At 35.7% G+C, this 12,904-nt stretch overlaps 3 protein-coding genes across 3 annotated transcripts; all 3 read right to left on the bottom strand. All coding sequences in view use genetic code 12, as the record gives it.

Annotated features, from left to right (window-relative positions):
- Nucleotides 1-280: 280 nt before the first annotated feature.
- On the bottom strand, nt 281-5,722 carry CD36_04410 (urea amidolyase (including urea carboxylase and allophanate hydrolase), putative; the record flags this gene model as incomplete). The annotated part of the gene is made up of 1 exon (XM_002417066.1): nt 281-5,722. The coding sequence occupies one exon, from the start codon at nt 5,720-5,722 to the stop codon at nt 281-283; it is 5,442 nt and encodes a 1,813-aa protein (XP_002417111.1).
- A 1,031-nt stretch (nt 5,723-6,753) lies between these two features.
- On the bottom strand, nt 6,754-8,931 carry CD36_04400 (urea active transporter, putative; the record flags this gene model as incomplete). The annotated part of the gene is made up of 1 exon (XM_002417065.1): nt 6,754-8,931. The coding sequence occupies one exon, from the start codon at nt 8,929-8,931 to the stop codon at nt 6,754-6,756; it is 2,178 nt and encodes a 725-aa protein (XP_002417110.1).
- A 1,209-nt stretch (nt 8,932-10,140) lies between these two features.
- On the bottom strand, nt 10,141-12,102 carry CD36_04390 (conserved hypothetical protein; the record flags this gene model as incomplete). Its single annotated transcript, XM_002417064.1, has 1 exon — nt 10,141-12,102. The coding sequence occupies one exon, from the start codon at nt 12,100-12,102 to the stop codon at nt 10,141-10,143; it is 1,962 nt and encodes a 653-aa protein (XP_002417109.1).
- Nucleotides 12,103-12,904: the final 802 nt, after the last annotated feature.

Here is a 12,904-nt window from a genome sequence, read left to right as displayed (position 1 = left end):
ACTGTTAAAGAATAGTTTGTTTGTTTATTCAATTGTTTGCTTTGACTTTATGTTTTTTTTTTTTTTCTTCATGCAAACTCTCAAACACAACGACAAATTGAAGCGATTCCACGCGACATCAACAACAAACGTTGACACTTAAATAAGACGACATTAGTCGCATCAACCAATCTATAATTACAGACTCCTTCCAGGACATAATTAAACAACAAGTTATTTACAATAGATTCTTTTTATTATTACAAATACAAATACAAAAAAAAAAAAACTATTTTACAACTTATTCTAAAACAACCACTAGATCACCAGCTTCTACCATATCCCCATTCTTGTGGTAAATTTTAAGCACTTTACCATCTCTTGGTGCATTTACAACCATTTCAGTTTTCATTGCTTCAACAACAATCAATGGTTGATGAGCAGTAACTTTATCTCCAACTTCAACTACTGATTTCCAGAATCTACCAGAATATTCAGAATACACCAATTCAGCATTGTCATCAAATTTTTCATCATCTTGAACTTTAGTCCCCAGTTTTTCTAATTCGCTGTTTGAGATTTGAATCAACCTATTGAATTCTTCTAATTTCTCACCTCCTTGGTTTTGTTGAAATTCTTCAATTGATTTTGAATTTTCTTGAATCCATTCCAAATATTTACCATGATCAAATACTGATTCAACAATATCAACTTTGAATTTACCAGCATTCATTTGTTCAGAAAATGCATCAACTTCTTCTTCAGTAACAGGATAGAATTCTATTTGATCAAATGGACTCAACAACCATGGTTTGGTACTTGGCGAATGTTCACCTAAACTCAATTTATCCCAAATTGGAACCGTTCTCCCAACTAATTGATAACCACCTGGTGATTCCATCGTGTAAATACACATATAATTACCACCAATACCAACAGTACCATTGGGTGTGAAAGTTCTTGAAGGATTGTATTTGGTACCCAATAGTCTATGTCTTGGGTCTAATGGAACAGCACATGGTGCTCCAAGGAAAACATCCCCTAATCCTAAAACCAAAAATCTCGCGGTATATAACATATCTTTAACATCAGTTCTTGTGATTCCATTAATGTTAGCAATAAAATCAACATTGTTTGGTAACCAGGGTGCTTCGCTTCTAATGGTTTCTTGATATCTCTTGACTGCATCTAATGTTTTCTTGTCTTCGAAAGCCATAGGTAATTTAATAATTCTCGAACTCACTTTCCATTTGTTAACGAATATAATTTCCTTTTCATAAGAAACTAAAGTATCCAAAGCTTCCTTTTGGGTGATGTCATCAGTATATTCAACTAACACTGATCTAACTCCAGCAGACAATTCAAAAATACCTTTAGGTTTATATTCTTTCACCATTGCATCCAACTTGTGGATTCTATAAGCTAGATTCAAATCAAGAAGATTGTCCCCGTATTCAACAAGAATATATCTATCACCAGCTTGACGATAGGTTACTTTTGGAGCATTTGAGGACACTTTAAATTGATACAAAATTGGGTTTTCTGGTGCTGATAATGAGACGTTGTCAAGAGGTGTCAAGTCACCCGACAAGTTTTCAATTGCATCATTTTGTTGCTTTTTCAATTTTTTAGCTGATTCATAACTTATTGGGACAAATTGAATTGATTCACCTGGTTTAACTTGGCCAACTTTCCATAATTCTGATTCTGCAACAACTGCTTCACAAACAAATCCTCCTAAGGATGGACCATCGCATGTTAAAATGACTGGTTCGTCACCAGTGAAATTGATAGCACCCATGGAATAAACATAATCGTGGGTGTTTGATGGGTGCAACCCCCCTTCACCACCATCCTTTCTGGCCCATTTAGGTTTTGGTCCAATTAATCTAACCCCAAATCTGTTGGAATTGTAATGCACTTTCCAAGTGGAGGAGAAAAATTCTTCAACTGACTCGGCTTTAAAGAAATCTGGAGATCCATGTGGACCACAAGTAACACCAATCTTCCAAACTTTGTTGTCATAATTTGGAATTAATAATGATGGAACAGGTGTTGGTTGAGAAATAGGACCTGGTAAAGTACAGCTTGTAACATCAGGTTGTCCCAAAAATAAAACATCACCCAATTTTAAAACTCTACCATTGTAACCACCTAAATTACCCAAGGCAAAAGTTGATCTTGAACCCAAGTATTCAACAACATCAACACCACCTCTAATAGCCAAGTAAGCTCTGCAGCCAGTAGACAACTTACCAATATTCAATTTGTCTCCACTTTTGATATTAATTGGTTCCCATTGGTTGACTTCAACTTGATTAACTTCGACTTTGGTTTTACCACCAGTAACAGCAACAACACAATCTTGGTGGAACAAAAGTTTTGGACCATTCAATGTGATTTCAATACCAGGAGATGCAGCATCGTTACCAACAATTTTATTAGCAACTCTAAATGAATATTGATCCATGCAACCTGAAGGAGGAACCCCAATGTGCCAATAACCCCTTCTACCTGGGTAATCTTGGACGGTAGTGTAAGCACCTGGTTGCAAGATTTCAATGGCATGAGGGTTGTAGTCGTACGAATCCAACACTTTGGTGGCAACTGCTGCTTCTTCAAACATTTTCGAATTAGCAATGGATCTCAAATAATCAACATTGGTGATACATCCATAAACAACAGTTTCATTCAATGCTTGACGTAACTTCTTTAAGGCATCATCTCTATCCTTACCATGAACAATGATTTTAGCTAATGTAGGATCATATTCAGCAGAAACAATCGTACCTTTCTCAACCCAAGTATCGATTCTAGCCCATTCTGGGAATTGGACTTCTGTCAATTGACCTGGGGATGGCATGAAACCTTTGACAGGATTTTCAGCATATAATCTAGCTTCCATTGATGCTCCTTTAACTTCAATTTTTTGGTTGAAATCTGGTGGGGTGTCTGCTGCTATCAAAAGCATCCATTCAACTAAATCCAATCCAGTGACCATTTCTGTAATTGGATGCTCAACTTGTAATCTGGCATTCACTTCTAAAAAGTAGAATTCATCTCTTTTAGGATCATAAATATATTCCACGGTACCAGCACATTTATACTTCATAGTTGAACCAAGCGATTCAGCCGCTTTTCTCATTTTACTTCTAGTTTCTTCTGGTAAATTGGGTGCAGGAGTCTCTTCAATGATCTTTTGGTTTCTACGTTGTAAAGAACAATCTCTTTCACCAACAGCAATGGCATTACCGTTACCATCACCTAACATTTGGATTTCAACGTGTCTGGCATTCTCAACAAATCTTTCCAAAAATACTCCTGAGTCACCAAAATAAGATTTTCCTTGATGCTGAACAGTTTCAAAAACCCGTTCAATATCTTTTTCAGAATCGACTTTTTGTAAACCGATACCACCACCACCAGCAGTAGATTTGACCATAATTGGATATTCCAATTTGGCAGCAATTTCTCTGGCTTCTTTGGCATCTTTCACCAAACCTGATCCAGGCACCAAAGGTACGCCCGCCTTTTCAGCAATTTCTCTAGCTGAATGTTTCAATCCCAATTTTCTAATGGCATCACCAGATGGTCCAACAAACACAATTCCTTCTTTACCACAACGATCTGAGAAATCGGCATTTTCGGATAAGAACCCATACCCGGGAATGATTGCTTCAGCACCTGAATCCTTAGCTGCTTTGATAACTTTCTCAATGTTGATATAAGTCTCGGCAGCTGTTGTACCGTGTAATGGAATTGCAACATCTGCCAATAATGAATGTTGAGCATATTTATCTGGGTCTGAGTAAATAGCAATAGATTTGACCCCCAATTTTTTCAAAGTTTTGATTATTCTAACGGCAATTTCTCCTCTATTGGCAACCAAAACAGAATTGAATGGTTTTTTAGATGCACGCAAATGTTCTTGGTATTTTTTCCAACCTCCAAACTCGGTAATGTCAACAGTACCTGGTTGTTTGTAACCAAATTCTTCACAGATAAAAGACTTGCACCATTCACCTGATTTCAATTCAACTGATCCAATACCTAGTGGTTCAGGTACATATTTTATAAATTGTCCGAATTTCTCTTTTGGAATACTATAGGTTTCAACAATTATATGTTCACCAGCAGATTCTACCCTTCTCAATCCAGGTTTGGCAACTGGTCCTGTCTTGGGTAAGGCATACAATTTATAGTTTTTTGAAGTTGTTGTTGATTCAATAAATCGAGCATCTACTTTTTCTAATTGCCAATGTAATTCAAATCCTTTAAGATGGGCTCCAACAACGGCCAATTTAACAGTTTCTTGGGGAATTGATTTTGGTAACAAGTACAATTCATCATGGATGGTAGATGTTTTCTTTTGTGAGACTCCACAAGTACGTAAATTGTCAAGTTTCAAGTAACGACTGGCTAAATCTAATAATGCATAGTCGTTGAACTTGTGTGACAACAATGTGACACCAAAAGGTAATCCATCATTTCTGAATCCTGCGGGGATAGCTAATGCAGACATATCTGCCAAGTTGACAAAGTTGGTATAAGTACCTTGACATGAATTGACTTTAATTGGTTCGTTGGTGACCTCCTCGATTGTTGGATTCAATGGGGCTGTTGGTACAATAATCGCATCGATGCCTTCTAACAATTTGTTGACTCGCTTCACAATCCCTTGTCTTTTGTATTCATACTGGAAACAAGTAGCGGCAGAATAATGCTCTCCGCCTTTTATAATTTTGGTAACTGTTGGATCCAAATCTTTCTCTGGTGGATTTGTAGCAAAGAAATCTTTTACAGCAACATAACGTTCAGCAACCCATGGACCCTCATATAAGCATCTAGCTAATTCCAATAATGGTTCAATGTCCAAAGACACCAATTCACATCCAATTCTCTCAAATTTAGCCACTGCTTCTTTGTATAATTTGGGGTTTTCTTGTTCGCCATACCACAACAAATTGGTTGGAACCACTATTTTGGGGGTTTTACCAAATTTCAATAATGGATTTTCTGGCATTGATCTTGAGAACTCATCATGTTCATCTTCTTGTGCCATGATACTAAACGTAAGTTGTGCATCTTGCAAATTCAATGCAAATATCGAAACACAGTCGAGCGACTTACATGCTGGAACAACCCCTGAACAAGAAAAGACTCCTTTTGTTGGTTTCAATCCAATAAGATTATTCAATGCTGCAGGAACTCTTCCTGATCCAGCAGTGTCGGTACCTAATGCAATTGGAACAATACCTCTGGCAACCACCGAGGCAGATCCGGCTGAAGAGCCACCACTAACGTATTTTGGATTAAATGTATTTGGGGTTATTCCATATGGAGACCTTGTCCCAACTAAACCTGTTGCAAATTGATCTAAATTGGTTTTCCCAATAACTATTGCACCTGCGTCTCTTAGCAATCTAACCGTGGTAGCATCTTTTGAAGGAGAATAAGCAAATGATGGACAGGCTGCTGTGGTTTCAAATGTTTTAGCATCTATATTATCTTTAACAGCTACTGGGACCCCATATAATGGTAAATCTCGTTTGTTTGATTTTGATTGTAAGAATTTCCATTGGTGTTCTAAATTCTCTATGGAAGCTAAGGATATCCAAGCAGGATCTTCTGGAGCGGATTTCTGGGACTTTAATAATTGAGATAATAATTCAAAAGATTCATCTGGAGTTGATTCATAATGAAACTTTTTCCAATCTTCTACTGACCAACCTAAGTGTGACATTGTTTGTAGGATAAATGATTTGTGTCTCTCTGTATATTATTGGTTGGTTCTATGCAATTAATGATAGATGAGACCATAAAAGGATTTCATTTTTTAAAATAGATTTTTAGAGTAATTTGCTACATATTTATGTGGTTTTTTAAAAAAAACTCAGTGTTATGGAGAATTCCGTTAACTAATTATGATAAGGAAATATCTATTACTAGATCAAGAAACTGATAAATTGAAAATTACTTCTCAACGCGAGTAATCGAGATTCTAAAGTCGTGTGGATCACCACAATATTGGGCAAACTCATCTTCGGGCCTTTCCTTGAGATGCCATCGCCGGCCAGTAAATTTAGAGTGGCATTAGACATTTGATTTACAGATTTCACAACATAATTGTAAGGTTGGACCAAATCTCATAACCAGAAGAACGACAGGGTTAGTTCAAATTACAAACATCATTGAAGACAACAGAATGATTCTCACTATGTGTGTGATTTTTTTGGTTGTGATTCATTTATTTGCTTCCAAGAAATTGAGCTTATACCGATAAGCTTTATTCATAGTATTCTTATGATATGCCCCCGCATTCTTACAAATGCATTTCTTTAATGCAATAATGTGTGTGAAATGTGGGTTGTGATAGTGTGTGTGCATAATTTATCAGATTCGGTGATTTAATGTGAGCATAATCGTTGGCCAATCAGAAGTTGTTGATCAATAATCGTAGATGTTCTAAATCTTGTTGCGATAAGAAAAAAATTAACCTTTCTAAACAGGAAAAGGGATTTCTTTGATCAACCAACAGTAACAAAAAAAAAAGCAATCCGATGCCGCATTTATTTCTTATCGGGAGAAAAACAACCACAGTGGACAATAATGTTTTGATTATCACAGTAACATCTTTTGATTTTTTGTTTTATATTTTGCAACAAGCAATAGTGTAGAGATATTTTAAACTTTGGATTTATAGTAAAATGAAAACAGTAATTGTCAATTAAAACCAGAATCTATGTAAACTAAAAGCTGTCTATACAAATTTATCTATCCTTTCTTTTCATCTAATGCATCGTCAATATTTGCTGGGGTGACATATCCATCACCAAATGCTTTCCCATCAACAATTTCATGAGTAACAGCAGTTCTAGATAATTGTGCTTGTAGTTGAGACCTAACAGCATGCATTTCTTCTGGGTGTTCATTTTGCCAAGCTTTTAATTTGTATGTTTGACCAGTCAAATCCCAATAAATGCCTCTGAATGTATGATACAAGTCAGTTCTACTTTCCCAAATGGGGAAAATAATAACTTGAAATGCAGAGTAAAACAACCAAATGATGAAAACAACAACCCAACCAGTGAAGAATTTCTTGGAGAAGATATATTTGGTGCCATATAATGGCATTGGGAAAAGAACCACAAGACAAATAGCAAGTGTGCAACAAACAATACAACAAATCTTGAATGATTTGTTCAAAATCTCTTTTTCTTTTTGATACTGTTCTCTTTCACCTTCAACCAACTGACTGGCAATTACAGAAATCTGGGACTTGACAGGATTAAGCTTCTCTGGATCACTTGAAACAGTACCACCCAATGCTTCAGCTAATTCTTCTTCTTCATCCACACGGGTAATTCTTTGGTCCAACAATTTCCAATCGAAATTCTGCGGTTTGAATACAAACGTGAGAATTGGGACAATAATAAATGGTGTCAATAAGGCAACACAATTACCAGTCAACATAGCATCGTCCTCGAAAGTATTCAAATAAGTAACAGAACCAAATTTTTTCTTGGTGCATACTAACCATGCCATAATGGCCAATGCTGTGGAAATTATTGGAGTAAAAGTTGCGGCATGCCAGTTTTGACGTTTGGATAAAATTGTCAAAGCAGAAGACAACACTGCACCACCAATAATGACACCCATCATTTCGTACAAGTAACCCATTGACACTTTAGCATAGTAAAGACCAATGGCAAACCCAGCCATGGTGTAAGCAAAGATAACTGTTGACAAATGTGACACCCAAATTAATTTTTTACCTGAAGCGTTAGGGTTAATGTAAGTTCTGTAAATATCGTAGGTTGCAATGGTTGACACAGCGATCAATTCAGCACTCATAGCTGAAGTCACTGCCATAAACACCATCAATAATGCCAACACTGCTCCAGCTTTACCCAAAAGGGCACTTGCAGCATTAGGCAAAACTAAACCAGAGGCAACTTCAGCAGCTGTCATTGGTCTACCCAATGGCCAGTATTCGGTGTGTTCTAATGCCAAAGCGGCGAACCCCATGGTTAAGGAACATAAGGCAGGAATAGCACACCATGCAAGACTTCCAAAGATGTATCCTTTGTAAGTAGACAGCGGGTTGGCAGCAAATGCTTTGTTGAAGTAGCCATTATCTAAAAACACAGTTCCAAAATTCCCAATGATATTGATAACAAAAAACATACCGCCAGATCTAGAATGCATAGTAAAATAGGAGCCACCGGCATTACCTTCTCTTGGATTGGACTCTGCCAACTTGGTAACTATCTCCCAAACTGCTTGTGGTGAACCCAACTTAGGGGATGTGGCCCAAGTGGTAAATGCAAAAACAAAGATAATCACAATCAAAACAACAGTGTGAGCATAATCAGTCAAAAATGTAGCTTTGATACCACCAAAAAGTGTATAGATGACAACTCCTAAAGGCAAAAGCAATATAGCTGCAACAATATTCATTCCGGTCAAGTCATTGACGGTGGCACTTCCACCACTAAGCAACATTGAAGTCACTAAGATATTGGTGACTATTCCCCAAAAAATATAAATAAAATGAGTCGTGGTACCATATCTACCTTTGACAATTTCCAAATAGGTATGTGCTGCTGGAGCACGTTCTCTTGCTTTGATAGCAAGACATGCAAATAACGTGATTTGAACTGTAGCACCCATGGCATAAAAGATCAGTCCACATACTCCATTATTATAGACTTGACTTGTTGATCCATTCAAAGTGGCACTCCATGTCCAACTCAGAACAATACATGCAGCAATTAACCCAGTCTTGACAGATCTACCAGCAGTGGCAAATTCTTCTGCAGTCATGACCTCTTTGTTGTATCTTCTTAAAATATATGTCGTAAGCATCATACCAAATGCAAAGACAAACCCCAAACCAACAACCACAGCATAACCAGCACTCTGTGGTAATGGGACATATGAATCAGTCATATTTGGATTATTGAAATAAATAAGTAGTAAATTTGAAAATGTAAGAAATGTTTTGAAAGAACTTGTAACAAACGACAGTATAATATTCAATTTGATTTGGCTATGATTAATTTTTCAAAAATTCAAAGTATACTGGAGAAGAAAAAGGAAAATACGGCAAGACCCCTAGTAGCCAGCAAAGGGATATCATCTTCAATTTATATGAATTAGTTTGATGAAAATTATTCACTTGGGGTTCTCTTTTTTTTTTTTTTTTTTTAATTTTTGCAGTCATTTAGTCTTATCGTTATCAACAATAAAAATCATCTCAAAATTGTTTCTCCAGATATCGAGAATCTTCATTTCTTTGTTTTCTTTTGTACAGTTTTAGAATATTACTATCAGATTTCCAGACGCTAACATTTCAAATCTGATTTCATTGTTGCCGTGGACAATACCTCTTTCTCATCAGGATTGTCTTTAATTATCTGTAATTTAGCCCGACTTCATAAAAAAAAAAAAAGTGTCACAAACAAAAATGCAGGAATCCAAACTAACGTAACAGGAACTTATCACAACTTTAAAACTATTTGATTTGCCAATCAGAATTAACGTTCCTGATACCTACAACAGGTGACTAAACTTTAAGATTTACTGAATTGCGCTATACCACACTCTTTTCTATTTTCATTCACTTATTAGTTGGCGAGAAAAAACTTCGATGTTTGGTTATCTTACTTGGAAGAATAAAAATTGAAAAGTTATTTGACAACCCAACAGCAATCCTCAAACAAGCATAAAAGTCGTGTTATCAGGGTAAAAACAGGGCCGTCACCGGGCCTATCTAAAAACTCTTTAATAAGTATCAAACACGTACAGGGTTATGAACTTGATCAAATCCCATAGAATGATTGGTAAAACGTTGAAATTGAACGGCATTGAGTATCTGGTGACTCGTTTATCTGTTGTAATTTAGATAACGACAACAAATTAACTCGAAAATTGGGAGATACTTTGATTCAAAAGAACCTGTGTCTATGTCTAAACTAGGCAATTATTGGAATTGCCGCCTGATTACATTTCAGTATAACCAATTATTTTTGATAAGTCCTTAATGGTGTGATAGTAGTTGTACAATTAAATAAATAAAAAAGATAAAGAGAATAATTATATCTATCTAAGGTTTATACGAGATAACAAAAATCTATGTGTTTGGTTGGTTAAAGGGATTTATTTCTCATATCTAACATACAATGCATCGATGAAATGCGGATGTTTGATACCAGGTTGTTTTGCAATCTTGAACCCTTCAACGGCTTCTTCAACTGACCACCCCAATACCTCAATTAAATAACAACAGATTAAAAATCCGGTTCTATTGAACCCATAATGGCAATGAACAGCAATCAATGGCTTTGCTACTGTGTTCTCATGTAAAATATCATTAACAAGTTGTATAAATCTTCGAATCGCACTTTGATCTGGAACTACTTTTGACACAGTAGCACATTTGTAATATTTTATTTTTTCAAATGATTTCGGGCTATAAGGGGGGATATCTGCAGAAATGTCAATTATGGCAATCAAATTCCCCTGCACTTGATTTGATAAATGGTCGTCATAAAATTGTTTTTCTAGAATAGATGGCGAATGGATCGAATCGCTTTCTCTTAAAGTCTTCATTCCCAATAAGGGCGCAATATCTTTGCCTCCGTTTCTGGTGATATTATATGACACAGATTGTATATTCAGCCATTTTTGTTCATTTTTCAACCCCCATTTATCACCTGATACTTTTGCTTTGATTTTCAATACCCATGCAGGAGATAAATGTAAACGTTCCGGGAACTTCAGTTCTATATGATTTAGGATTATTCCACTGATAAATTCAGGTTTCAGTAACAATAATGAATGACCAACGCCCTTGACTTCAATGGCTGACGACACTTTTCTGCCAAAATTGGAAGTCAAAAACTCGTCACATTTATATATTGTCGAAACTGGAGTCATTTGGTCATTGTTCCCGCAAATGAAAACGGTTTTTTCATATACTTGTTTGTCTTCGGGATTGTCATTGAACCGACTAATTGCTGCTATTAAATCTGAGTAAGTTGCCCTTTGAAACCCACTGGCATACTTCAATACAATATCTGAGTTGACATCCAAATTCCATCTGAACTGTCTTAGCTTATTATAAATTGAATTATTTGTTTTTGATAATTGTCTAACAACACTGGAACTATCTAACCCCTCCAATCTATCCCATGTTCTGAAAGAATTGAATAACCAAGGGAAATATGTAAACATTGTAAATAGGCTTAGCAGATTATGAGTATTTTTTGTACTTTGTTGGTTCGTGTTAATGTCATCGACCAATGCTGGTGGTGACAACAAAATTAATCCTTCCACTTTTGATTGGGGTAATTTTTTGGCAAGTTTGATCGAGATATGAGTTCCCATTGAATGTCCTATCAACAAAATCTTTTTGCTCAGAGGGACATTTTGGCTAATAAATTCATACACTATTCTAACTATATTGTCAGTTGAAAAATCCTCCCAATTCATTCTTTGAATACTTGAAGAAATTTTTGATTTATCAGCATCAGAAATCTCCGATATGAACTTAAAGCCATTTTCAAACTTCACCTTTGAGTTTCCAAATCCAGGTAAGTCCAAAGACAAAATTTCCAGACATTGGGATAGTAAACCCATCAACGGTTCAAATTGTGACATTTGTCCTCCTAATCCATGCAAAAAGACAACAATAGGCGATTCTTGCAATTCTTTGCTGACATCCACTTGGTCATCGGGTGATAACTGCTGGTTAGCCTCATTTTTCATAAAATTTACCAAAGGGTGTGGGATGTGAATGGTATTCAAAGATATGGAGTCGATTGATAAAGCTGGTTGAGTGGATAAATCAATCGTAGTAGTTTCACAGTATTTTGCTATCAAGGAACAGTCATTTGCTTCATTACGAAGTACATATTCTTCAAAATTATTAGGATGTCCTAGTACATTGATTTTTATAAATTCTGAAAATTTTTTGTACTTGGTTGATGATTTTTCTTGTTGAGATTGTGATAATGTTGATAATGCCTCAAACCTAGGGGCACCAGTCCCAGTGGAATAACCAGAAGCAGCATTGGTGGCTAATAATTCCTGTGTATCATCAGTGTCTTCTTCCAGCATGTCTTTGTGAATTAAAAAATAAATTGATTAAACTGTTTATTAATTCTGAAGTGGCGACTTTTCTTTTCCACAAATTGAATTGACTAATAAGGCTGTGTGTGGGGGGAAGGAGGAAAAAAAAAGAGAAAAAAGAAAAGGAAAAGCGAGAGGGACAAACAAGATTGGAACAAAAGGTTGAAACGGAATTATTTATAATTGATTGACATATTAAATGATAAGTTGAGAATCCTATAATTATTATTATCAAAATAATGTGTGTAGAAAAAAACGAGGGATATATAATAATAATTATTCAACAAATTGAAATTGTAATTAAACTTTGACACTGTAAAATAAATAGACTTGTAAAACTTATCAAACAAACAACCATGAAAGTGGCATCTCCTGTAAAGAATACTAAACTTGTTATAGATGTTACACCTTCGTTATTCTCGGTATCTGTATGTTTAATTGAGCTTTCTTTAGTTCTCTGAAAGTAGTTTTGGGTTTTAACAAAGTTGGTGAGAAATATTTTACACCAAAAACGTTGTAAAAACTTGACAATTATCTTAATATTAATGATCAACCTATTCTCCCCTTCTTCTTAATGATTACTACCTTCCAACATAATACGGTATATATCAGCAGAGATATCTACTACATACGATTATGTACATAAACAAGATAGCAAAATGTTAACCCCCTAACGTACAGTTAGTTCTTACCATAATGAACGATTCTACTACAACTAGTTACCCAAAAATATCTCAACCATAGCTGGAAAAGAACTTCAATAATGCTTACCTTATAAGAAGATGCATTG

The sequence above is a fragment of the Candida dubliniensis genome, chromosome 1 (assembly GCF_000026945.1).
Source record: "Candida dubliniensis CD36 chromosome 1, complete sequence".
NCBI classification, from domain to species: domain Eukaryota; kingdom Fungi; phylum Ascomycota; class Pichiomycetes; order Serinales; family Debaryomycetaceae; genus Candida; species Candida dubliniensis.
Note: the sequence above shows the minus strand (reverse complement) of the source record. Positions and strands in the feature narration are given on the sequence as shown.